This window comes from Anser anser, assembly GCF_964211835.1.
Source record: "Anser anser genome assembly, chromosome: 3".
Classification (NCBI taxonomy): Eukaryota; Metazoa; Chordata; class Aves; order Anseriformes; family Anatidae; genus Anser; species Anser anser.
The window spans coordinates 114,406,662-114,434,232 of NC_139722.1; the positions used below are offsets into that span (position 1 = coordinate 114,406,662).

Genomic DNA, 27,571 nt, shown 5'->3' on the forward strand with positions numbered 1-27,571 from the left:
CGCGAGTGGAAGCATCTGGCAGTGGTCCTGGACAAAGGGTAACTGATTTGATCCTCTGTTTGCCCAGCCTTAGTTTTGGAGAGGACTACAAGAATGGAGGCAGCAAGAGGAGAGAGCCCTTGGCTTCACTGCAGTGGTTGTGCTTATAGTTGTTTCTGGCCCCATGTGGTCTAGGAACCTCGAGTTGCAAGTGTCCGTGTTCAGTTTTCAGCCCTCCCAGCCATTCAGTCAGGTGCAGTTCACGTTAGCTCTCAGGGAAACTGTGATCAGTTGAACTGTGCGTTAGCTAAGGGATAGGCTATTTACAGAAGTAATGAGACCATTTGGGATTGTTATTCAAATTTTGCTTAATCATAACATCGTAAAACCTCTTGACAATCCTTAGGTAGTAAGAGTAACATGAAGCTAACAACGGGTTAGAACATTGAACAGGAGAATAGTAACTTGAAAAAATAATGTTTACTTTAAATATAAATGCAACTATTAAGAAGTAATTCCAGATGTTTGGTTATGGCAGGATTTTAGTGATTATAGTCTTAGCCTATTTGTGAATTACATTATTGCATTTGAAAGTAGCCAATGAATTTTTTAAAAATGAATTCATTCTTCAGGTGGTCTGAGTAAAACTGTTTATTTTTTATTATCTGAGAAACAAATGGAGCAGAATCTGGTTTATTTATGAAAGTAAATACAAAAGGTCTGACCCCTGGATATTGCCTTTGAAAACTGAGAAAATGCTTTTCCGGGTAGCTGATTCTTTCTTGAAGCCATTTATTCTTTTTGAAGATAACGCCAACCTCTCCACCCCCAAATTATGCAATATATTTTAAAGAATGCTTTGAAATGGTTTCATCTCTGTATTCTCATGAGGTCTTCTACTATTGTATCCGCTCTGCAGAAGGCAATAATGTGTTACGTTTTACCAATGAAGACAGAAGGTTTCAAAGTTACAAAACCTTTTTTTACCCATACTGACAAGTCTGTCCTGAGTATTTTGGGGATGGGAGCAATAGCCTGCTACTTTCTTGTTCACCGCGGTGCTTGCTTGTTCCTGTAATTGCCTGCTAGTGACTCCCAGGCCTCACTGCATTCAGTGTGGGCATGGAAGTTTAGGAGGATGTGGACTGGGTGAGAAACCCCAGTGCCCGTTTTCTGTTTTTAAGCCCTGTCTAAAGGGCACTTAGAGTCTACATGCGAATTGTAATGAAGCTGGGACCAGCCACTCTAAAATGTCTCGTTATCAGTATGCTTGTTGTCTTCATGTTCTGAGAACGAGTTGGTTTGAAGCCCTCTCTATTAAGACTGCTCAGGATGCTGACAGCTGAAATTCATGTTACATCTGGCTCTCCACAAGAAAACATTGTTCCTTTATTAGATTGCTGTTTCAGCTTAAAGCCCAGGATGATTAAATTGCAAAGGTTGTTTTCCTGCTGGAGCACAGGCTTTCTTCTGTCTGAGTGCTTTTTGCCTGTGCTTCATCCTCTGTAGTGATTTCTTGCAAGGGTGGCAGTGGGCGCTTTGCGCATGAGTGGAGCGTGCTGCAGTAAGCGAGTGGTGAACAATGCAGCCCCCTCCTGCTCCGTGCTGACTGCGCAGTTAGGAAAACAAGTCCGTGCTCACAAAGGACTTGTCGAGATCATCAAGCAGTGGAAGTCCGACCAAATAAAATTACGGTAGTGAGCAGCAGTTCAGTGCAAATAATGTGTCAGGCTTAAAATAAATATGTATGTGTTACTTGTATGCATTTGTTATATACATACAGCTTTTTCACCTATGTCTTTCAAATGCAGGGCTAATTTTGTGGGTGGCCGATCACACCTGAGGTTACTAATAGTGAACTCAGCTACATCAAGAGCTCCAGGAAAAACTGTCAAGCATTTCTCCCTTACTCTCTGGGCAGTTGCAGGCAGTGGTGCTGTTTCCATTTGTCAAATAGGGATATCCATAACTTAGAAACAAGACTTGCAATTCTAGCACAGCCCATCTGCAGGAGCAGCACTTCTGCAGTGAGAAGCAGGGAGGTTTCTACCAGAGTTGCTGGTTCTCTCCCCACGCTGCTCCCCGAGGCGCTGGGGCTTGGGCTGGACAGGAGCTGCAGCAGGGCCTTAGGAAGAATGGTTTTCAGCATGGGCTTAAGGCTGTGACTGCATGTTATGCAGTTGGCTCTTACTATGGAAGAGGGCACAGTAGTTTATCTACAGTTAGGATTCAGTTGTGGTATCATCATCTCATCCTAGCAGTGCTTTGCTGCAAGGTAGTTATTTTTATCACTGCAGTGTGTCTCTTACCTCTCGTGGCTGTGGCTGTGTTGTTGTGTTGGCATCCTAGAAAAGAGGGTTTGGTGTCAGCCAGTGAAACAGGCATCTCTTTTAATTTCAACAGCTTTACAGGACCAAAACAAAGGTGCACATTTTCTAGCCCTATAGGTTTAAGCTAACAGGCCCATTTCATGCCCGTTCAATTTTATCTGGGATAGATATTGCTTGTGTAATGCTCAAGAAGGGGAAGGGAAGAAATAAAGCACAAGTTACAGTTGAATTTAGTCTGGATCCAGTTATGTGTAGACCTGAACACAGGTGATACAGAAATAAATGAAATTTGATGGCTTGCAGCATCTATACTAAACAAGCATATGGCTGCATCCAGTTTTTAGGGTTATTGCTTTTATTTTTGTAGTATGAGCCACTGCTTTTCCAGCAGCACATTTCCTCTTCTATTGGGCGATTATGAATGCAGACAGATGAGAAGATTGAACCTGATGCTATGTAACAGTCAAATTCTACTTGTTGTTTATAGCAGGGTTACTCTGTGGATTTGATTGGAATTAACCCTGATTTTTGCCTCTGTACAGGAATCAATGGGAGGCTTTTGTCCAGGCTTGAGACTAGATCAGGATCAGCCTGTGACTGCTGTGCAGAAATGCTCCTTGCTATGTGCTGCTGAGTTCTAGTCCTTGCCCCTTTCCTTGCATATCGTTTTGATTATCGGTAGTGGCAGAAGCCCTTTGGGGTTGTTCAGCCTCAGAAGCGCCCGTTGTCAGAGCTCCTCCTGGAGGATGTCAGCCCGGGCACGGGAGGTGAAGGAGGATCATTTCAAAGACCTTTCCCAGAGCAGGTTTTTCCATATTCTATCATTTAACTGGCAGCTTACTATAGCTAAAGCGATTTCTTCCCACCTTCTGTAAAGGTTGAATAGCTCACAAGCAGGCTTCAGCAGCAGCTGCTTATCTGACAGCCGTGCATGGGGCCTGTTTGCCATTTCTGTGCAAAGTGAAGGGATTACTTAGCAAGTAAATACAGGAAGAAACTTCTCATACTTGTTAGGGAACAGGAGAAAATCAACCTGGCCTTTTATCCTAGGGCTGTCTGGAAAAGTCATGCCTCCGAGCAGGGGCAGTAAGTATGTTTTTTTCTCTGTGAGCTGGATTTATGTCAGCTGCAGAATATCAGCAGTTTTTGGAACGAGTCTGGGCCTGGGAAAGCCATCAGTGTAACCGCCCCACGGTGTACGGCAGGCGTTGTCGCAGCCCGCAGCGGGGCAGCTGAGGCAAGCGCTGTTCCCCTGGGTCAGCAGGTGGCACCAAGTGGCCGGCTGCAGGACCTGCCTGCGGGCCTGGTGCCCTGCAGCTGCGCCCTCGCTGGGGACCCCAGTGAGCTCCAGGCGCCCCTTTATCCACTGGGGCGTCCATCTCGTCGGGGTGAGCTCGGGAAGTGGGGACACGTCGTTGTGCGCAGCCCACGCGAGGGTTATGGGCTCTCAGGGGAAGTGCTGGGCTGGCTCTGCAGCTGGTGCTGGGCTGAAAGGCACGGCGCTTGCCAAGGAGCCCTGTGCTCTGACCTGTTACCTGTTTCCCTATTTTTGTCATCACAGGGACAACTTCAGGAGAGAGAGCAGAAGGAAAGAAACAGCAGCCATTTATAACCTCTCTCCTCTTCCCGTAGAGGAGGTGTTAGGCTCTTTTATACTTACCCTGCAGATAAGTGCATGCAAATTCTAATTAGAAACCAGTATGCATATGCTACCGGTGTCCTGCTGCGTGAAGAGGAGACCCTCAAGTAACAAGTTGCGTTGGTGGGCTACCACTTTGTTGCTAGGGAGAGTTCAGAGCGATGCACCAGTTGGCGTATTTAGCTGGATGAGCTCATCAAAATATTCCCAGGACCAGTCACACAGTCAGTGTGTGTGTGAAAAAAAAAGAAACGTTTCTTCAGATTTATGTTAAAAGGTTTATGCTGGTCAAACACTTCTGTGACTTCTTAAGAGTTTACATTTTTTCATCAGAATTTGCACCATTTTTTAAAGGTGTCAAGGCTTTCTTTGCCCTTCAGGTTTTTCTTAGCTGTCTTACCATGGGTCCATATGCTTTAGTCAACATTCAGAGATCTACTTAACAGACAGACTGCTTTTGAAAACAACCATTATGGAAGTGTTTTACTGCACCGTTTCATTTTCATCCTGTAGAGTTAAGCGTGACAATTCTGCATATGTGTATGCAGCAAAACATTGGTATTTAAGTTTTGTTTTTGTAAAGTCCGTTTTTTTCCTCTTATTTTAAGAGGACATTGTGCATTCATTTGCTTTCTCAAAGGGCTGTTTGGTATCTAATCTGTTCTTGAGCTTGCACCTGGGCTTTTACTCAGTCACTGATTTTTTTAAAAGTCTTGAGCCGTAACTTTACTACTTCCTTCCAATATATGTATGTTGTTTAAACCCACCATGTTACGTATTTTTTTCAGAGGATTTTAAGAAGAGTCTGATGCTGAGAATAGATTAAGAAGAATCAGGATGACGACAACAGTAGCGACAGATTACGACAATATTGAAATCCAACAGCAGTACAGCGATGTCAACAACCGCTGGGATGTTGATGACTGGGACAATGAAAATAGTTCTGCTCGCCTGTTTGAGCGATCCCGTATCAAGGCCCTAGCTGGTAAGTACCTTCACACAGGCAAAACACTGGGACTGCATGTAGGTGGTAGCATGGGATACTGTCTGTCTTCAGTGCCTTCACCCTGTCAGTCAACTGGAGCTGAAATTTTCCTGAGGTCAAATGCAGTTTGACTGAACACTTTTTGAGATTTGTTCCTCCATTGACATCAGTGGGACATGATGATCTCACAGTGCTTTGCAGGATGTGCTTATATATGACATTTCACAAAACCTGATGGCTCAGCTTAACTTTGAAGACTTTGTTGGTGTAAGCACAGGAGGGCAGACATTTCATCCGTATTTTATTTTTTCTTAATTATAAAGTTGTACTGACTCTCTTTCTCCCTCCTTTTTTGCATGTGTGCGTATGAGGGTGAAAATGTGTTTTACTGTTATCCCTCAGTGATACCTTAGGTATAAAAACAACACAGATACAGGTATCCTTTAATTACATTTTCATCTGCTTGGGTTAAAATACTACACTGACATGTTGGAAAGACAGTTGTACAGAGAAGCTACAGAGGTTAACATTTTGAATCAGAGACTTAGATCTTGACTGTGGTTGAAAAATTATTTCAGATGCAGATTCTTGAAAGAGCATCTGCTCAGGCAGAACCTTCTGGAAACTTGATCACAGCAAAGGAATTTCTTTGGAGAGTATCCCAGTTCTTTGGGGTATATAACCAAAGCTGCTTTAAATTGATTTCCTTTCAATATAAAGAACAAGATAACGAACTCTTAAGCAAGTAAGACCAAAAACAAGATTCTCGTTTTAAGCTATTGAGACCGACCGATTTCAGTGATGTTGCATGGAAACATGCTGCAGGTAAATTATAGGCTTCCTAGGCATTCCAGTGCTGCTTAGCCCTAGAATTGGCTGCACAGTATAAATATTAGTCACTGGAGAGCAAGAAAAAATGTTTTTAAAAAAACAACTAAAACCTCTTTCAAATTATAATTGTCTATTTAGTCAGTTGAAGGACACTTGCTGCAGGTTAAAATATATACGTTAAAGAACTTGAAATTTTTCAAATGAATTCACACTAACTTACTTGAATCTGTGGAAAAGGGGGTGCTAGAAAATGTGTTTAATCTGTTGCCAAAACTACCCTGCTAGACTATACTGGCTGGCAAGTGCAGTATATGTAATTGAAAGTATAAAATTCCTAATGTTCTCTGAAAATACACATGGATAATGAGCTGCTCGTTTTTTATCCTGGGTGGGTTCTTTGTAGAAGGTATTGGTATCCTTTCAGCCACACCTTTATGACTGCAGTGATACGACAGAGTTAACACTAACTTTCTGTGGCCACAGCTGACAACCTTGCTCTGCTTGCATACGTTAATATAACCTTCTGGGTGTCAAAATTCCTGATGGAGAAGGTAGCAGTAACTATTCCATTTTCCTATTACCTTTCCAAATAGATTACTTGAAATGTTACTTCTAGCCAACAATATTGATTGTGTTCAGAAGGTGCGTGTGTTTTGTTATATGATAAATATGCCTTTCTCATGCAAGAGATTTCTGGCACCTTTAAAATGAGTTTTTTTAATATTTCACTGTAGAAATAAATTCAGAATTCTAAATTACTTGAGCAACACACATGATTTATCGGTCTCATCAGATATTAACCATTTTGGTTGTGTTCACGTTGTTTTGATTGGTGATGATGTTAGTTTCCAGATTTGTAAAAAATCAGAAGGATAAAATTCTGCTTCAAAATATCTTCATTTGGAGGTGTTCAGAATATCTCAGCAGTCCTGTAATGGAGGAATTGGTAGATAGAGAAAGTTAGTATTTAGTAAATAATGCAGAAACTACAGATTTTTCTGAAGTAGCAGAGCTTCTGCAGTACATGCTGTCTTCTGCTGAGTTACACTCTCATCAGCAGAGAAATTAAATTTGAGTAGGTCTGCTTTTGCTTAAAACATTTTCCTATTGCATATTAAAGGCTGAACATTAACCAAATTTGTTTATGCAGCAAGGAGATTATGTCATGTCCTCTCAGCTCTGAGGCATTGCCCTGCAAAGCAATTTTTATGCATTCTGTAAATGATTTCCTGACTCTCATGGTACCATGCCCACATTCCTGACCTCTGAACAAAATGCCTCAGTAGCGTGGGACATACTGTAAGCATGGAAAACGGCTCAAAATATGTGAGCTTTCCACTATTGGAATTTTAGTTACGGGGACAGTTTTAAACCCAACATTTTATAACAAGTTGAAGCAGGTTTATTAAATTTACTGTACTGAGACAAAGGTATCATCTGCTTAATCTGTGATTCCGATGAGAATGACTGAGGTGCAGCATACCCTTTCTCCTCTTAATGCCGCTGTGGGAATGCATTAGATGCAGAACACCTTTATGTGCCAGGCTCAGGGCAGGATCAGGTTTGGAGCCGAGTAGCAGGGGGATGAAATAGTTCATGCAGGTGTGCAGAGAGCAGATCGTGTCACCCTTATGAGGCAGGTAACCGTATCGGCTTAATGCAACTGCTCGCAGAAATGGGGGGGGTGAGTTAGGTCTTGATGCCTTTAGAAGACCTGTTAATTATACAGCAGCTCATCACAGAGTGCATTTGCATTACAGGTGAAATGCCTGACCTAGAACAGGGCTGTGCGAAGTGGGGTCAGAAGTAGCTGGTCAGATACATATGTTGGTAGGTTGGTATAAGCTAGTGCTAGACAAGAAAAATCTTGACCTGAGTTTTTTAGTTTGATCTTGTTTGAGGGGGAAAAAATGCATTTTACTCCTGCCAGATTAGCAGACATAAACTATATTACCTTCCTTGGGTGTGGAACTGCTTTTAATACAAATCTCATTAGCAGGATTCAGGTCCCACGTCTCGCCTTCACTGCTCTCAGTTGTTCCACTTAATTTTACGGTAAGCGGAGCTCCACACCTGAGTAATGAATAATAAACATGAAACTCTTACTTCAAGGAGAAGTAATGCAAGGAAAGTTCTTGAATTATTTAGGTAGCCTAAAACAAATACCAATTTCAAAGCAAACCATTTTGCTGAAGATTTGATTCAGAGCCATATTTAAACATTGTCCCAGAGGATTATGTCTTTATTTTTTTTAAAGCATTTACGCACAATTATTTTAATTTGGTATGTTTCATACCTCTAATTTTCTACTGTTAGTGTTGATAATACTGTGTGCTGCCAAAACTTGGCTGAGCGTGAGCCACTGCTGCAGCACTGCTTGAAATCCTAATCATGATGCAGGGAGAGAGGAGCAAAGGGAGGTTTGTATTGCAAATCAGAGGGTATAGTTAAAGACTGAGCCACAATACTCCCAGCACCGTTCAACATGTATTTTCTGATATGCTTCCTGGTGGGTAGCCTTTCCTTGCATCTCCCCAGAATGGCAGGGACTTCCAGGTTGTTTATAGCTAGGGAAATTGACTCTCAGCCTAGAGCTGGGATAGTGATAATTTCCGTTATTATGATCTATCAATCGAGACAGTCTTCTTCTGAGATATCCTCTAATTCAGCTTCCTGTCACAGGATCAAACATGATAATCACTGCCTGAAAGCCTGTGGCTGGTACTATGCACAAAGCCGGACTGGCTGATCTCAGGAGGCACTTCTGGGCTCTAAAATCCCAAATTTGACCGACTGCTCCATTGTTTCCTGGGTGAATGTCACCACTCTCCAAGGCAGAAATAGTCATGCACCATCTGCAGGGCCCAAATTCATTAAGGAGCAACCAGTCTGCTCTGACTTAGAAGGACAGTGGCTTGTTTTAGGCACCAGCATCTTCCCATGCCTCTGAGTCACAGGGCAGCCATTTTGGATTGGCCATCTTCGGACAACAGCATTTTTCTTTCCAGAGGTTCTAGATTAATCTCATCCCATGACTGCCTGGGGATGTCCAGCACTTTCAGTATGTTTTCCTTTCATTGAACAGACAAGGTAAATCAAAAGACTATCGATGTCTTGCAGTTTATGAAACACACTTGTATGTAGCATTATCTCCTTGTCCTAGTACTAAAGGTTTCAGAATAAACAGACCCAGCACTTGCCCCATCTGTAAGATGCAAGCTGTTGTGGTCAGAAGGAGAAATGCCATCAGCATTTTATGCTGCCTGACTAATGGCTGGGTATTCAACATGAATCTTGCTGTTGGTGCAAGCATCTTCTGTCCACATCCTTCAACAACTTGTGAAGTGCCTCTACTGTGAAGTTCCATCTTGTGTTGATTCTAGTTTACTGTCATTCAAATGAAGCTTACTTCCTTTACCTTAAATGAAAAGAAAAGGCTACAGAGCAGGTAGGCAAGAAGTAGATTCTGTAGCCAGAGTCTGATATTCTGTTTCTAGAAAGAATCAGAATGGCCTCATCTTCCAGCAGGTCGGTGAGATGTTTAAAGAGCAGTGCAGGAGGCTGTGATCAGAATAATCTGTGATCAGAACATCATAATGGAGAAGAGCTCATTTATAGCAGGTATGAGACATAATAATAGAGAACCACTAACGTCAGCACAGTGGCTGATAACTGATACTATCAAAGTGGTCTGTATATCATGAATACCAGAATGCTAATGATAGTTTCAGTTTAAACTGAAAAAAATGCCTGGGAACTCAGCTTTCAGTCAGAATTCAGATTTGATGAAGGGATATGCAACCAGATTGGTTGTCATTCATGTTGAACTCACTCGCTCTGCAACTGATACAAGAAGAGGGTAACTGATCCCTGCTTTGTAAAGTAAGATACCCCACTGTAGGAAATCATCTTTCACCTGTCCTTGTTCTCCGTGGTTCTTTGGAAGGTCTTGCTGGAAGACCAGGTAACTCTACCTGTTCAGTAGAAGCCAAAAAGATATTGTGTTTGTGCAAAATTCTTCATTCACAAATCCTCAAGTGTCGCATTTCATCCATCAAGGACCATTAGCTAACAAGATTTGCTGTGCAGCGCCTTGGCTAACAGAGCTCTTATGAAAGCCTACAGAAGCAGTTCAGTTGTTCAGCAGAATTTTTCATGCTCCATCTGGGACTGTGACATTCAGATGTACCATGCTCCCCGGCTCAGCTGCTGTTTTCAGGTAGTATGAGAATTGTCACCTCCAAAACTTCGCCTTTCTTCAGCTAGCTAATTCAGTATTAAAAAATGCTTGGCCTAAGGTCATTCACTTCCCTGCTCATTTACGTTTTGCCCTTTTGTCCTCTGTGTTCACCTGAGTGACCAGAAGGTCTGTGACTCAGCTGTCTGGCATACGGATTGAAAATAGTTTCAAAGTTTATAAAATAACAGAGGCATATCTTCTTAGCACAGGGCAGATGAAACTCTGCATTCCATTTCCAGCTCCACCTAGGTGACTGAGCATAGGTCAGGACACTTGCTAGTGTTGTACTTCACCGTGTTTGTGGCCCTCCTACGGGAAAACAGGTAAAGAGACTGCACTGGTAGTGCAGCTTTCCTTAGTTGTCCCTCTTGGCCAGAGAAAAGAGGCTGGTAATTCATGCTAGTAAATTGGCTTCTCTAGAAGTAGAAAGGGAAAATCATTGAAATTGTTACTGAAGTTAGGGTACTGAAAAGTTTCCTCTTCAGTATAGAGCAGTGCCTGTTTCTTGAGGATAAAAAAGAAGAAAGTGTGCTCGGTACCGTATGTGGGGCTAATTAGCCCTTTTGGCCCTGGTACTTGAGCTGTTCCCATGAGAGCACCAGTACAGAAAGTCAGCAGAAGAACCGCCCCAGAAGCCAAAAGGAAGGTCCTGCTTGTAGGATTTTTGAGGTATAATGTACTTCCGGGTCCCTGTTGTCTAACTTCATTCTTTTAGCAAAGTTTTTACTGCTCCAACCAGAGTATACTGAAAGAAGAATTCTGCACAGTCAGAATGAAGTTTCAGGTCTCAAGTTAATTAAATGTTTATAAACATCCAATACCTGAGGTGTCTGGGACTTGAAAACCAGTTTTGTAATTTCAGTAACAAGTGTTTAAGGACAAAGAAATCTGCAGTGTATTAATGCTCGTAAATAGCGTGGAGGCAAATGGAGATCAAGTCTGAAGGGCATATGAAGGATTCACCTGACACTAAACAGAAATAAAAGCTTTCTGGCAGTGAAACTGCAGATGCATTTTCTCAGCATGGGCCTGGCAGTGCTGGCTGTAAGTCCATGGTTAGCAGCCAGAGGACCAGTGCAAACTTACTAAGGTGAGTATCTGATTTTGCTCAGATAGAAGCTGATGAAACTACTCCACCTAAAGCTTTTCCAAGTGTGGACCTCACCCAGTGCTTTCCTTCTGGATTTTATGTCTGGGACAGTTCCTCAGCTGTAGTTCCCAAGCTGCTGTACTTGACCAGAATCTGCAGGAGGCTCATGCTGAAAACAGGAGCATTGTTCTGCATGCTCTGTGCCACGTCAACATCAAGAGAGAAAAAGTGTGGCGGCAGCGAAGCTGCTGTCTTACGGCACGTCACCTGCAGTGCTGGCTGTGACTACGACGAATGCTGAACTTTTATCATAAAGCAAGGAAAGCTTCGCCCATCTGTCTCTGGTGATTAATGGATTTGCTTTTGAAGTTGCTGGTGAAGGAGCATTTCCAAAGCAAACGGCAAAAACCAAACAATAAATAATATATTGTTCTTAGCACGTTTGTTTTAAAGATCATTAGTAGATTGACTCCCCTCCAAAAAACATCGTTGTATGTCTTTGCTACATAAAAATGGCTTCCAGGTAAATGTGAATACCTTGTATTCAGTGGTGTCCCAACAGAAATGTAATTTGAAGGGCCATTTGTATCTCATTGTCAAGGTAGCATGATTTTGGTAACAGTTAGGCATAGTTTGGAGTTTTGTCCTCTCTTTGGAAGCAGATGAGTAATGTGCAAACAGCATGGAGGTGTTGGTCAGATCTTTGCAAACTGATCGGGTACCAGATCCGTGATCCTATGTAGCGTCCTGAGTATAGAGCCAAGCTTCTGAAAAAAGGAATGCTGAGGGTAATTTCTGAGTTATCTGCAATCATGCATGCTTGTCTGCTCAATGAATAGTATTTAGGATTGCATAGCAAGGGAGCGATGCAGGGAAGTGACGGCGGCCTTGTGAATAACTGGTCCAGCACGCGTTGCTCGGGTGGGACGCAGCAGGCTGCAGGATCAGATGCTGAGCTGCCCGTTGCAGGGACACGGCAAGGCACAGCTGCCACAGCCACACTGCGTGCAGAGTCTGGCAGCTGCGGTCATTTTACGTCTCTGATTAAATTCTTTCAAGATGAAGCAATATCAGGTTGGAGAACACACAGAGAGCCCAGCGTCTTAGCAGTGAATGGGGCTGTGTTGATGGATCTTCAGATCTTTGAATTCCTGTGGAGTAGGGTCTCGGGCTGGAATACACGTACCGTAACTGCTACTCGTAGTTTCTCGTCAGGTCTCCAGATGTACACCAGGCCTTCCTTCACAGAGGGCTGACACTGTGCTAAGGACAGCAGTTCAGTAATTCGGTAAAATAAGGTACGAGAACATTCTTGTAGTAAATGTAGGACATGTGAAAAAGTGCTGTAGTTGAGAAGTGATTAAATAATAAAAAGCCATCCGTACCTAGAGGCAAAAGATGGAGAACTAATGTATGTGCACTGACTGCGTGTGCATGTATGCATATGCCTATCTGCTTTTAGGATCTGACCAATGAAATACCCACAAGGGTGAGCCTGACAGCAGTAAATCTGCTCTGCCATACCTGGCTGTTAGACGCGCGGTCACTGCACTAACATTCATGGTCTGTACAGGCACGGATTTTAGGTGAGTGTGTTGCCTTATCTCCCGGACTGGCACAGTGCAGCTCTCCTGTCTATTCTAGTTTTCATCATCCATTTATCAGCATGGCATCAGGAAAGACTAAAAGCACCAGGGGATGTGCTTTTGGCTGCCTGCAGAACAGAGAGGAGTGGTGCAGCGCTCTGCAGCAGCGACAGGCGAGCCCAGCAATGAGAGGCGGGTAGGGCTGGGTGAGTAAAACACTCTGGCTACCCCAGCTGCTTGAAGAAAGCAAGAATGCTGCCAGTGAGATACCTCCCGCATAGCTGGTGAGAGCTGAGCCAGGCACGGTAGTAGAGCAGGGATAAAGCCACGCTGAAGTCGGGAGGTTAGGAGAACAACCAACCAGGCTGTCAGCTGGTATGGGATTGGCATCTTCCTGCTGGCTTCTCTGAGACCACATTGACTTACACTAGCTGGGGATCTGAGCCATAGTGGCCATCATGGGAAACTTGAGCATTAGGCTTTTTTCAGCCTTCATCTTTGCTATTGGAACCAATGTTTTGGGGATATTTAATGCAGAGAAACCATGGGATAACTAGTAATGGCTTTTGGTTGAAATGCAGTTGTTCTAGATATTTTGCTGCATCGTCTTAATGGAAAGGATTTCTCATTTATAGAAACTGTGTGCCAATACTGGCAATATCTTTTTTTTTTTTCAATTTACAATTTTATCAAGGATGAGCTTGGCCGTGGATGCACTTAAGAACCTAGTCATGAGCCTATAATTTAAAAGAAGTCTTTCCACAAAAAATGCGTATGCAGAATTTCTCTTCTTATGTCTTTGAATGTTTTCTTATGTCTTTAGCAACTAACTAGTGATGTTTCTGTATTTATTTTGTTTATTCAGCCAAATCTGCAATGTGCCTTGAATTTTTCCTTCTATTTGTTGCTTGGATACTGCATGAAAGTACTCCCTGAAGTATAAATAATGTGTAGCAGAGCATACTGCAAAGCGAAATTCAATACAGGATTAAAAAATGTTTACTAATTTCTGTTAACCTTGGAGCTTTTCTAATGGGGAAAGATTAGTGATGAAATCATCCCCTCGGATCAGAGCTTTGATTCTTATCTTGAGGTAATATCCTGGAGAGATAGAAACCCAGATTGCCCTGGGAGGCGAATTGCCTTGATGGGAAGAGGCAAAAAGAATAGGAACAGGAGTGAGAACCAGACAAGTACAGAAGATGATGAAAATTCATTTCCAAGTGCCACTTTTTAGTACCTGACATTCTTCCTAGCAGTTCTGATCTCTTCTAGTGAGCAAAGCAACCGCTATTTTTTTTTTCAATCACTTTGTGTTGTGTGACGGTTTTTTATGTTGTTTTTCTTTCTTTAAAAGTTATTAAGCCTTTAAGGTGGATGTGTGTCAGGCATGGACAGTGTTTGTACATCTAAGTGTGCATGTGTAATATTTACTATATGCTCTTTATATATATATATAAGAATGAAATACATGGTTTGCTGTGGAATAATATCTTCAAGTTTCAGACAATTAGTACTTGTCAGATGATCATTATGCTTTTTTGCAGACAGGCTATCCCCAGAAGGTGAAATTTTGTGGGTGAGGTTCGCAGGAAGAAGGTTTTAGGCTAAAGAGATGTTTCATTTACCTTGGCTTTAAAAGTGAGGCTTTCAGTTCATGGTTCTACATCTAGGATTAAAAAACAAAACACAACTTCCAGCAATTTTTGTTTTCTTACATTTTCCTTCTGCTTTCTGTCTGGTTTATTTTGAATGAGCTACAGGGTCAATGCAAGCCTGTACCAAGGCTGTTCTGGAGCTTTGTTGCTTGGGTGTAAGCAGAGCTAAAGGTCTTTAGGAGGCCCAGTTAAGTTCAGAGGTTTCTAGTTTAGGGGCTTGAGTTCCTCCGTGTATGGAACTGGTGGAACAGACAGGTGCTTTTTCCCTGAACTCACAGTGTGTGTGTGGCTGGTCACCATTAGGATATATTTGCAAATATTAACACAGCCTATATGTTTTCTGCTGTATGTATGGGAAGCAGGGGAAATAGTGGAAATAGAGACCCTAAAGATATGTTCAGCTTACTGTTTTTACCCTATTTTCATTTGGTTCAGTGGAAATAGAAGATTAATCACTCAGGCATGAAAATTCATAATGCAGCAACACTGCTTCTTCATCCTGTGTTCACAGTCAAACTCTGGAAAAAAACAAAACAAAACAGTGCAAGTGGAAGAGCACAAAAAGGACTGGGGAGTCTCTCTTTTTCCATCCTACATATAAATGTAGGTGCTATTCAGACAGAGGAGGAAAGGGGTGAGAGGAGTCAATCAAAATAATACCAGCTTCTAAAAAAGCATGTTAAAACCTGTACAATTTATTCTGGAAGAAAAACAAGAAGTGTTTTCATGACAAAATTTCAGAGAAAGCGAGTATTTTAAGTGCATACCTGTGTACCATATTTGATTTTCATAGACTTTTTAAAAGGTTTTCAAATCTAAGTCAAGTAGCAAGCCAAGAGCATTTCACGGGCCACAGAGAAAACCTGTGAATGTAATTTTTTGGGTTCTTCAGGGACGGCTTCCCTGCTTTTAGTTCAGAGCATGGGAAAGCCATACAGTTCAGAAGAACCTGTTTGGACTGCAATATGTACCAACAGAAACCGTGTTTTTTTTCCACATGTGAAGTGCTCGTGTATCCCTTCCCTGCAGGCTTTCCTGGCAGACGTTCCACTGTTGCAGTGTGCAAAGCCGTGCTCTTGCAAAAGTCATGTCAACTTTCCTGTTAATCCAGGAGTTGTGTAAACTGTTCACGCTGAAACCCGAAACCAGGTGGAACTGACCCGGTTTGAGCAGTAAATTGATATTCTGGCCTGATTTGCCCAAGGATCCCCAAAGGTTTCGTTACAGCGTGTGGGTTCCTCCCGAGCAGCCCAGGAGCAGGGCAGTGCCTGGACCCCGCAGAACACTGGGAGGCCAGCCAGATGAAGGCGTGTGAGCAGGCCCTTCTGTGATAAATCCTTGTCCCTTGCTTTTTAATCTGTCCCTTTCCCTTCCCTCTCGATTCCATTGGGTCTCCCAAGCCCACGTGAGTCAAGGAGAATACATCTGGAAGGCACTTGGAGCAGCAAATGCCTTCGTAGTTGCCACTGACCTAAAATCCCCTTCAAACAGAAGTTAATTCTGTTCTGAAATGGAACTGTTGCTTCCGAGAAGCTCTTGTTGTGTCTGGGGCTTTCTCACCTGCTGCAGCAGTTACTACACGTGGCAGGATGGTGAGTTTGGGAGAGGAACCCTTCTGTTGCCACCAGTACCCACAGTGGGGAGGTGTGATGAAGCTGGCGTGGTGACAGGCTCCTCTCTGCTCCCGCATCTTGTATGCGGACTGGAAGGAGAGCAGCTAGCTCTGCAGGGCTAAGGTTGTGCAAATTGTCAAATCCGATAAAAATAACTGTTTCTAGAACAACCCACAGCAAGAACATCTTGCCTTAGTGAGACTATCGCATATGCAAGGAGAGATTCTCCTGTTACTGAGCAGACCGAGGCATTGGCAGAGAAGTGGAGAAGGGCAGACGTGATGGAGTTTCCAGTTCCTAACTGTGGCGCTGAGGGGCTGTGTATGAACTTCACCCCCTGTCAGGAGAAGAACAAATGTTTATGTGATTTTTGGTGGCATTTTAGATTAATAAATCATCCTTTTTATCTCACATTTTTTTCTAGTTAGTCACCAAGTAGAGAATTTACAAGAGCAAATAAGAGTAAAAAGGAAAGACAGAGGTGATGATTAACCAGATTTGTAATTATTGTAAGCTCTGGAGTGCATGCTGCTTCTCATTAGAAAGATAATTGTCTTTCGTGGAGTTGTAAAATCACATCTTTGTTTCAGAGCACAGCAGTGCAAAGCCTGCATTTATTTTATGGTACCCAGGGAACATTTTGTGAAATTCCGCATTGGTTTTTCACATATGAATAGATGACTGGTTTTGTGGGTGGGCCTGTTTGGGACGTTGTGTCCACCACACATGCTGCCTTCCCTGTCGACCCAGTAAAGGCAGCCAGCTTTGGCTGACTTGACTGGAAGACAGTGTGGTCTGACGGGTGGATGAGGCTGTCAGGCCACTTGTAGCTATTCCTATTCTAGCGAGGCTGTGGGAGTACAGCAAAGCTGCGAACCTAATGCTTGTTTTCTGAAAAAGTTATCAACTGGATCTTTAGCCTGGAACTTCTTAGAATTTTGTCTGTAGGTTTTTTTTGGGGGGATACACTAAGATTTTAGTTCTGGCATTTTTTTTGACTAAGAAAAGCGATGGTTTTATTCAGTCTTAGGAACACTAATAGTTAGGGATTTGGATGGCAATTTTGCTAGCTTTAACATCGCTTTTTTTCCCTTGAATTGTGTGGTCAGAGCCCATTCACCTCAGCAGCACTTTTCAGAAGCAGTGCCAAGACAGATCCTGGGACAGATCCTTTCTGTTCTGGGGTAAGCACCTGCCTCCAGATGTTGCTTCTGTATTCATATTGCTCCTGTAATCAACCTCTTGTTCTCCTTGAGGCTTTGCAAAGCTCTAATCATGTCAACTAAGTCATGCTTTGCATTACTGCATGTATTTATGGTTAAGTGGATAATCACTTGCGTTTTTATTTAATAACTCTTAACAAGTACACAAACAATGCAAGCCGTCATTACCAGTCAAGCAGGGAGAGGTACAATTCAAAGAATACAAGCAAAAAGTATCTCACAGCAATGGGAGGAAAGTGGGAACAACATTTAAGAAAAAAAATCCCACCTCCCTCCCTGGTTACCAGAAGTTAACACATGATTTGTTTCTTAGTGTTCTCCACCACTGTAGTCAGCGATGAATCACACCATGGACAATTTCAAGCTGGGCTGATTTGATAAGTTACACTTGGATTAGTGCTCAAACGTTATCTTATTTATGGCCTCTAAAGCTTTAATTCCCCTCCGTAACATATAATCTAATTAGTATTGTCGAGAGTGCAGTCAATTAGAGAGAGACAGAGAAAATGAGTGAAAACTAGCTATAAAAAGGGCTTTGTGCATGTGAAAACCTTGGGATCAATTTGATGCATTGCTGTGTAACAGCCGGTAAGCAGGTCCCAGGGTCACTGGTTCAGAGTTAACAGCAAGTGAATGTATTAGGGCTGATGTTACCCAAATAAAAATGGGAACTGGCAGTATGCCCATTTTTAAGAAGTTGCTACATACAGTGTGAAGTTTCACAAATCCAGGCAGATCCCCATTTTGTGTTGCTCTTTTTACTGAATTGCCACCAACCTGTTAAGTGGAGCCTTCAAAATGTACGCAGGAGACGCAGCAAAGCATAAGTGATGCTCTGGCAGATGAGTCGGAAGCACCCAGTGATCAGGGCCATCCCAAGGAGCTGATACCATCATTAACAAAGCTGTCACATCTGTTGCCTGGGGACCTGTTGTTCAGCCCAAATGCCAACCTGGATGGCCGCTAAAATGAGGTCAGAGTTTCACAGCCAGTGCTGCTGAGTTCTCCATAATGTCTTTGTGTTGCGTGTCCCTGTGCGTTAAAGCTTGCGCAAAATCTGCTCAGTTCAAACACATTCCTCCCCTGTCCTCTGGTTTTCCTCCTGCTTGCTGTGTAGCCTGCACTGCTCTGTACCCGCTGCAGCTCCTTCTCTTTTTCAGGTGACATGGAGTGTTACAGGGCAGGCCAGAACTGGAGGGACAGGACAAAAAAACTGCTCAAAACCCATCTTTTGTTAAGCTTACGATTCCCAAGAAATGCTAACCAGATTCAGTTGTCCCATAGGGGATGATCCAAAGTGTACATTCATGTAGGTGTTATTAATGTTTTATGACAGGGTGGGGAATGCCAGCCAGTGTTTTATATGGGTCAAAGCCAAATGATTATTTTTATTTTTTAATGTTTTGTTTTTGTAATATTTTACTTTTCAATATTTTTAATAACAGCCACGTGCATTAGTGCGTCGCCTGCCAAAGGTGTTGGGAAAACTTACAGCTGGGGAAAAGTTCCTGGCTCCTGATTTATGCCCTTAAAGACGATAAAAAATACTCCAGCTCTCCTGTCACTCACTTGGACCTGAGGGCTGCCTTGTGAACTCACATAGCAACACCTGTTTGCTCAAGGTGGGACAGTAATGAGCCGATACGCCTGCAGGTAGGGCCTGGCTGCCTGCCTGCTCTCGAGGGGAAGGGTTTTGTTTAATTATAACATAGCTCCGGCATTGCAGGCAAAAGCTGCTGTTGGTAGAAAGCTGCAGGAAAAAATCCTGCAGCAGAAATAAGCCTGTACTTGTGTGCTGGGCAAAGCGTGCTCCTGGAGCTTTGAGGAGCTTGCACTTGGATGTTAACGGCTCAGTTTACTGAGCACTGCTCTTGTGAATTGTGGAGCCCTCTGTATTTTTGTCTTCCCCTTCCCCCCAGTCTGGAAATCGGGTGGCCGCTGCTGCTCTGCTTGGGTCTCAGCGCCAGAGGGACAGCTGGCTGTACAGAGATTACCAGGGGAAGGTTTAGCAGGAACGTGGGGCTCACCACGCCAGCATCAGCGCATTGTTGTCTTGAGAGCAGCATCCTGTCTGCAGCAGCAGCAGCAAGTACAGGTGCTTCCTCAAGTCCCCTTCTCGCCTTCCAAGCACTTATTTTAGGGCCCGAGCCTGCAGCACCTCGCTGCGTTGTCCAGCGGTGTTCCAGCCGTACAGTCGCTTTTCTTCCCCGACGCTGTAAAAAAAATCTACTCTGGGCAGCTGAACAGGCTTCAGTGGCACAGGCGTGGGTAGTGCTAGAAAGACTGAAGGCCAGCTTTCAAAAAGACCAAAGCATTTTAGGCTGAGCTTGAAGTCTCCTGTAGCACCACAAGTCTTGTGTAAACACAGCTCTATTGATATAAAGGGGTTCACCGCAATATGCTAGCAAAAGCCCTTCTGTATCAATACAATAAGGAATTCTGGGCTAGGGATAGGTTGTTGTTTTAAGCAAACCAGTATAGTTAAAAGCTATAAATATTTTAAATGTATTTATGACCTAGGGAGCGGTGTGCCAGGCATTTCCAACAGCCCGTGTGTTTTTGGAAACCCCAGCTCTAGTTGGGGAGTGTTGACTTCCATCACTTCTCCTGAATTTAGCACTGCTCGTGGCTGGATTTGTTGCCCATTTGTTCCCTGGGGTGCTGGTGATGGCTGGTTGGATTTCCAGCTTGAGCCTCGCTGGAGCCGGGGCTGCAACGAGCTTCTCCCACAGAAATTGTCCTCAAATTACTATATGACTCAAAACTTGTGAAAATACAGCATCAAAACAAAGGCAACATTTTGAAACGTTTAATGAGGGGATGGAGTGGGAGGAGAAGAGAACATTGATTCAAGTGGAAAGGAATTTGGAAATGCAAGAAATTAAAAAAAAAAAAAAAGAGAAAACGTTTGTATGAATGTTATCAGCAGTTTGAAAAGCAGGCAGGCAGACAATTCAGATTGGGGATATATATGCAGAATTGACCTTTTAATTTTGCTTAGAATGAGTGAGGGTAGGAGCTCCTACACCTGGGGGATGGCTGACATGTCGTGGACCTGATGGCATCTTCAGGAGCCCACCTCAGCCCGCAGGGACTGGTCCTGCACTTGGCTGGGCCCCCATGTACCCAGCTCCCGGCATCCCGCTGGCTGGGTGGCCGCATCCCCGGGCTGTGCCAGAATCCTCAGCACCAGCAAGCTACTCAAAACAGAGCACCAGGAGCGGGCTGCTTAAAGAGTCTTTTGGCCAGGGCTTCGCTCCTTCCCGGCGTGATGGCGAGCACGGCACGCTTTTTTGAGCCCTCCCCTCGCCTGCTGCTAAATACTGGATGAGCATTCCTGTGTACGAGTTGCTTTGTCAAGTGAAGAGTCTCGAAAATGAGCGACGAGAAGCGCCCTCCTTTTCATGCGATAGTAATCTGAGACTTTTCCGTTACATGAGGCTCTCGACAAAAGCTTGTAATTCCACCAGCTTTGTTCAGGGAGATACCACTGGCCCCCTGGCCGTGGAGGTGCCCCGGGGTCGGCGGCCGGGCCCTGCAGCCAGCTCTCCCGGTGGGTCGGGTGCTGCTGAGCGGAAGGAGCTGCTTCGGTGTTTCGCCCGCCGTCTGTCTCTTCCCCTGCTCCGCCGCCCCTTCGCCCTTGGTACAGCCTTCGTTTCCTCCACAGTGCCGTATGGTAATCAAGTGACATCAGCCTCCACCCGGGCGGCTGCTGATTATGTTACAAACCAGCAGAAGGGTCTGAGGTGTGCGCGGCTCCTGCAAGTGCCGGCAAGGACGGCAGCGCGTGGCTCCCTGCTGCTTTTACCAGGCGGAATCGCAAGCTGGCTTTTATTTGATTGAGTTTTGCCAGTGCTGGGCGAGCGTTTGAAACCTGATTTAGGCACGTGAGCGTTGCCCGGAGTGGAGTGGGGAAAAAACAAGACACCAAAAAACCCTCCTGGTGCTTTAAGTTTGAACCCGTTACAGGCAGCTTACCGCCAACCCACACGGCTGGATTTTGAACCGAAGCTGTTATTTGCTTAGGGCTCAGCGAGAGCGTTTTCTCTAGGGACTGAAGCCAAACTTCTGAGGAAGCTGGGATTTACCTGGATGTATGGTAGAGAAACCTGTGGTTTCTTTATGCTGCAGTTCATCGTATCCCTGTGTTACCTGTAAATGGAATTACAAAAATCAACCAGTATGCCTGGGCCCTTGTCCCCAGGATATGCAGCCCAGGTGCCGTATAACTATAATCAGTTAGAAGGAAGATTCAAGCAGTTGCAAGGTAAGCCCGTGCTGTTTTTTTGTAAGTGTTGCTATGATATGATCCCCGTAAACATGTTAGCCTGGGCTTGTTCTCATTGAATCAAGGCTTTAACGATAACAGAGGCCAAAAGCAGTGCTATGGCACCAAGCTTTGCGTGCTTTCAGAAGGTACCGTGCAACTTTTATCCCTGTGAAGGTGTCCTCAGTCTTACAGTGTTATGGTGCGTGTTCAGCGCTGAGCCACTCAGCCGTACGGGTGAGGACTAACCTGACCAAGTCACTTAAAACAGTAAGGGGGAGAGTGAGGAAGTGGTCTTTCTGTTTATTTTTGCCTTAAATAAAATACAGTTGTAACTGTGGAAACTAATCGTAAAATTGTAGCTTTGTTTGGGTGCACTTTGCAGTACAGCACCTCTTTCTAACTGCCTGCCTGCACCCTGTAAAGACGGGTAGCTTGATTTCTTCAAATCAGGAGCACTTACATCGTTTCCAAATAAGCTGCTTTGCTTGAACTCGTGTTGATAGTAGATCACTCAAAAAGCATTCACACAATTCAGCGTTCCTAATTTTCTTTATCATATACTAATCTACTTCTAGACAGAGAGAATGTCCTGCAGTGCCTCCCCATTACCTTCTCTATCAGGTGGGAAGAGAAACCAGGGGTTTCTACTGGGGAGCGGTGGCGTGCTGGATAGAGGGTAGGCCTCTGAGCTGTGCTGAGAGCCCGGGCTCTTAGTGGTGACCTGGAGGAGGATTGGGCCCGGCGTCTCCCTGCCTCAGGTGCTGCTGCTTCCCTGTGCAAGGCAGGTCTCAGGGATGAATGAACTCTGGCACTGCAGTTTCAAAATCAGAAAGAATTCTTAGCCAAAGCCAAACCTTCTCCTTCTCTACATCCATATGGCTCTGTAAATAAGCCCGGAGTACAGTGAAGTTTATCCCTTCTGTGCAAGTTTCTTATTTTACTGTGGTCTATGCCACAAGCATGGTCCTGTGGTTCCCTTCCGAGAGGGAGGAAGAGCCTTGGTTAGTGCAAGGAATGTTCCTATTTGTTGGCTTAAGGAGGGAGGCAGAAAAATCTTTCATTCATACTACTTTGTTTATCTCGTAAACTGGCTCGCAGTAATGGCTGCGTACTGGATGTAATAAGATAAAATGACAGCAACTTAAACACTGGTAACTTAGGCATTCCTCAGGCAAGGCATGGAAAATCCAGGCTCCGAACTTGCACACGAGGGAATACGTTAGAGGCTTTATCTTGGTCATCTGTCAGATCTTAGGCTGCAGTGCTCGCTTTAAAAAGAGCGCGGTAAGTCTGTGGCACAGGGGAAGAAGTGCTGGCACATGCCTCTTTCTTTGCTGGTTAAGTTAGCAGTCTAAAGAAGGCAGATTTTATCATTTGCAGGGTCACTGCTTCAGGAATCCATTATCTGTGTGTTTACATCACATTGAAAGAGGAAAGGAGACCGCAGTGTTGAAAGCACAGAAAGTGAGTTTTCGCTTCAGTGGAATGTGGTGTTGACTTGGGGGGAGGAAGGGGGATTGCAATACTCCCCTTAAATTTACTGCAATTTCCTGTAACGAAAGAGATAAAATGCAGGGAGTTCTTCTGAAAAGAGGGACTTTGCAGTAGACCATCCATAGCTGTTTATTCATGCTGCAGAGAGGACAGACAGGCTTGAAAAGTAGTGCTGACAATGATCTCAGCCAGGGTGGAGCTTCAGTACAGGAAATGTTTTAAATTATGCACTAGATACTCCCTGAAATGCTAAATAACTATACAAAATATTGTGTGCTGTAAAGGGAGTGGCTTAACTGCAGACACAGAGGTGTCTTTCCTTGGATTAATAGCTCTTTGTTTGGAGAGTATCTAACAGCCATTATTTGGTAGTTGCAGAAATTTCAAGTGACTTCTGTTTCCTGCTAGGGGCTCTGGTAACATCACAGGGCCTTCTGTGGCACTGCAGGCTGCTCCATGCATCCCAGGCTTAGACCCAGCTAGGATGAGCTGAATACATGTAGGACTTTTAAATTACAATTCTGTCACCAGTTGGAAGGTGTACAAGTGAATAAGACCAGAGACATTTTAAAACATTTTTCAGTCTCTGGTAAAAAGTACCTTTAAAGCTTTACTTCCTTCTTATCGTTGTGCTTTTCGCCTTTATAACAGGGTTTCACCCCTCTTGCCCCTGGCAGCATGGCTTGGCACCATACAGGGTACCTTAGACTCCACCTGTGTTCTTCCCACACTGAATTTGCCCCTCATTTCTCACAGTTCCTGAGAGTATTCATGTGAATCCATGGCTTTGCACTAGCCTGTAGCAAGGTGTGGTTCAGGCCTAGCGGAGGTTGGAAACTTTCCTCGAGAAAAGCTCTTTAAGAGCACATTTCGACAAAAAGTACAGAGAGCGATTGCTCAGGCCCTGTACTGAGCAGAAGTGTGAATCAGAAATGAGATGAGGATACCTCTCTGATCTCATCTTTCCTAAGGTAGCGGATATGGTTGGTTTGGCACTGTAAGTCTCATTTGAGAAGAAAAAAAGAACCAGGAGACAACCTAACTCTGCCCTAAAATGCTAGCGACAAAGCGAATTCGGATGCAGATTTGTATGACCACTTAGGCACTCTTACATTCCACCTCTGTTAAGTGCCTTGAAGGTGGTGATTTTTATGGAAACTGTTGTTAAACTTGGCGGTGGTGGCTGGCGGAGCCTTTCAGGCAGATTTTGCAGCCCTGTGCCACGGGGGCATGAAGCCCGCGCAAGCTGTGGGACTGCACCTGGGCAGGGTTGCCTTGCTGGGACCCCCACCATTCTCCTCACGGGGTCCAAGTGAAGCAGGAGGTGGCAGAAGATGTTGCTAGGAGTGCATCAAGGCTGTTGCAGTGTCAAAAGAAATCCTGAAGTCCGTGTGTGGTAACAGAGAAGCAGAGGCTGATGGCAACGGTGTAAACGGTGCTACAGGGAGGCGTGTGTTGAAGCTGCCGTGACTAGAAGGGGAAATCCAGATCATCAGCAGGACTCCTCAGCATACTCAGTCCTGGTGCTCAGGAGGATGTCAGTGCAGGTGTGGAGAGAAAAAATGCTTTCACAAGTTCTGTTTTCTTTTGTAAGCTTTGTTAGTTCTTATTATGGTTTGTTCGCCCAGTCCTGGAATGATAAGCGAGAGATTGTATCAGTGGTTGCTATCATCTTAAACCTAGGTGTGGAGCTTCAGTTCTCACGGCTGGTTGTTCAGCAAAAAGGGATCGTGTTGTAAGGCTGGAGTAACCCTCTGCAAGTAAAGACAGGACCCCAAAACTTGTTTGTGGAAAACGTGTTGCCATGTAGCTTATGCAGGGTATGTCCATGGAGGAAATACATCCTGTTCAGCTGAGGACTTGCGTGACAAGCAAAACAGATAGGTTGTAACTGCAAACCAAGACATCACCGTGGCTGCGTTAACATTCCAGGATCCTGGGGGGTCCTGGAGGGGTTTCAGGGTTGGCAGGAAGACGCAAGTCAGGAATTTGCAAGTAGATCCCCGCAGCTGTATCACCTTCCACAGCAAAGGTGAAGGCGCCTGAGTGGCAGTGCCAGGGGAAGCCGTCAGGGCGAGAGCAGCTGTCATTGCTGTTCGCAGGCTCCTTCCCACCTGGCTAACAGGACGGCGTGGTGTTTGTTAGCACTGCTGGCAGTTAGTAGCTTGGTGGCTTGTTCAGTTCCTGCAATGTAGTTGGGAAGCTGGGCCTCAGCTCTAAGGCTGGGCCAGAGGTGCGAGACTTCAGAGGTAATCACAAATCTGAACTCCCAGGGGAAGGGAGCAGGCCAGACCTGTGCTCCTGTGCTCCTGATAAATCGCCTGGGGAAAGCCAGCTTCCAGAGGAGCTGGGTGCTGTACCCTGCTGTGTGGTACATTCTGATTTTGTTTAGTTTGTCTAATGTTGAATTTTAGGCGGAAATGTAATTTGTTTCCTGCAAGAAAGTCTCGTCCCCAGATCCCTGCCTGTGCCCAAGGACCAAAGGGAGCTGCTGCTGGGAACTGACAAGTGTGTCTGAGTTGCTCAAGGACTGGCCTAGGTTAGGGTAGTGAGATCTCCTGCTACACCCAGGATCCTCTGAAGTTATGTGGGTGCCCTTTGAAAAGTTTCACCAGCTGCGCTCCTTGTTGCAAGATTTACGTGCTAAAGGTTTTCACAGTTGCTTGCTAGCAATGACCTGCATAGCTACAGGCAGCGATTGCTGAAGGACATCCTACTTTGTCTACCAAATTGGTCACTGGCACTTCTTGTCATGGCAATTCCCGTTAAAGGTGAAACGGGGGAAGGTTTAATTTAATTTCAGATGAAATGGGTCTGGTTTGTGTTTGTTCCCCTCCCCCTCCTCTCAGACCCACAAATATGTCCATATTCTTCTGGCAAATCTTGCTTGGTTTTCTGCTGTTGGCAACCCTTCCAAAATCTTCATGTCACAGCATACTTCAGTCTTCTGTTTTCAGTGAACACATGGGCACGAGCTAAATGGTTGGAAGCCCTATCAGAGTTGCAAAGACTTAAGTAACTGCAAATGCAGCGTGCATGTCTGTGATAGTTGGGTCCTTATTCTTTCTGATGTAAAGTCTTTCCGCAAATATATTTGAACATTAGACTCAGTTTTATGGCATTTTAGCTATCTGCAACAAAGATGGTAGCTGAATATTGGTGAAAGTCATCTTTGTCTAGAAATGTTTCAAATGGACAGTTGTTACGAAAAGGTTATAAAAAGTGATCTTTCCAACTAACTGAGTGTGTAATTTCAGGATTTAACTTGGAGGAAATGATTGGGTAAGTGTTGTAGCTAACATATCCAAGTTCTTTTTCAAAAGGAACGTTTTTACCAAATCACTTGCTAGGCCTTGTACTTGATTCTTGTCTCTTCAAAAAATGAACCAGTCAAATCTAAACTTTCCACATCCTCCTACCTTTCTTTACCAGTCTGGGGGAAGCTGTGGCACAAAACTGATGCAGAATCAGCGAGAGGGCTGTCAGGGCTGCCTCATCATTGCTGCCCTCTCCAGAAATAAGAGCCTACCATTACACTGTTGAAACTGTGGAGTGACAGAGACACTCTCTTATTTATGCCTGGACCTAAATGTTGCAGCAAGGGATGAGGAATCAGTTTCATGCCCTTCCTTTGGGGAGGGACTGATCAGATCAGCACGGTTGGAAGTAAAAGCCATGTTTCAGTGATCATGCTTGATGTCTATTAATTTTGTTGCACATAAGCTATCTAATTGTGCCACCACACAAATTTTTGTCTAGGTGATATATAGCAAGCCCACAGAAGAAGATTTTGTTGTAGATTCTGGCTTAGTTTGTCTATGAAGGATAAACTTTGAAAACACCCAGGAAATTAAAACATTTAAACCCTTCGCTCCCATTCTCTGCCAATCGTGATATTAAAAACTAAATAAAAGTGAGACTTTTAGGAAAACTTAACAGAAAGTTCTTGCCAAAGTTTTTCTTTCAGAACAAATGGTAAGCAGTAAACATACTAGTTTGTTAATACTAACATGTTAGTGTATTTTCCCTGTTTTGCAGGGCTGTTGAGGACAGAATGGCAACTCCATCTTTTCTGTTAGATAAACTGCTACTGTGGCTCAAGACTAACTAAGTGAGGGCTAAGATGTTTCTTACTGTTAAAGAAATAAAATAGATCTTGATAATCTCCTAGGTACTGAAGTTAACAGTTTTATCCTAAACTCCTTTCTCTTCCTAAAAGCTCTGAATCCTTTTTCATGTCTTCAGATTTCTGAGAAGTGTCCTTCTGGTTGTGAGTTTTGGAACTTTAGAACTTGGGGAGATGCAGAAGGCAAATTAAAACAGCACAGAGTAGAGTGTTCCTGCTAATATGGTCACTGTTGATCCAGTTGAAAAAGTAAACGTTTGAATTGGATTTGACTCCTCACTGAAATAACTGTGAAAATTCACAACTCTGAACTGTTGCCTCCATTTTTATTTATTTTTTTGTATTCTGTTCTCTTTACTTTCTATTTAGATCGTTTGTAGTATTTGTTTCTAACTATGTGGATAAACAACTTAATTTTAAAACAAACAGAAAACTCTGGCTCTGGAATATTTAAAAAAAAAAAAAAAAGGCAATTGCTGTGTACCTCTGTGGCTCTGAAATTGTGAA

At 44.0% G+C, this 27,571-nt stretch overlaps 1 protein-coding gene across 4 annotated transcripts in view; it reads left to right on the plus strand.

Annotated features, from left to right (window-relative positions):
* The window catches only part of SPTBN1 (spectrin beta, non-erythrocytic 1), a 135,863-nt gene that overhangs the window by 35,537 nt on the left and 72,755 nt on the right, over positions 1-27,571 (plus strand). For 2 of the 4 annotated variants that reach the window (XM_083832310.1, XM_083832311.1), the window contains exon 2: positions 4,737-4,933. In XM_083832310.1, the coding sequence (XP_083688436.1) occupies positions 4,786-4,933 (148 nt within the window). In that variant the 5' untranslated portion in view covers positions 4,737-4,785. Of the gene's footprint in view, positions 1-4,736; positions 4,934-17,279; positions 21,442-27,571 lie in introns of those variants that run through there. The other 2 variants (XM_083832313.1, XM_083832312.1) reach the window with 2 other exon arrangements.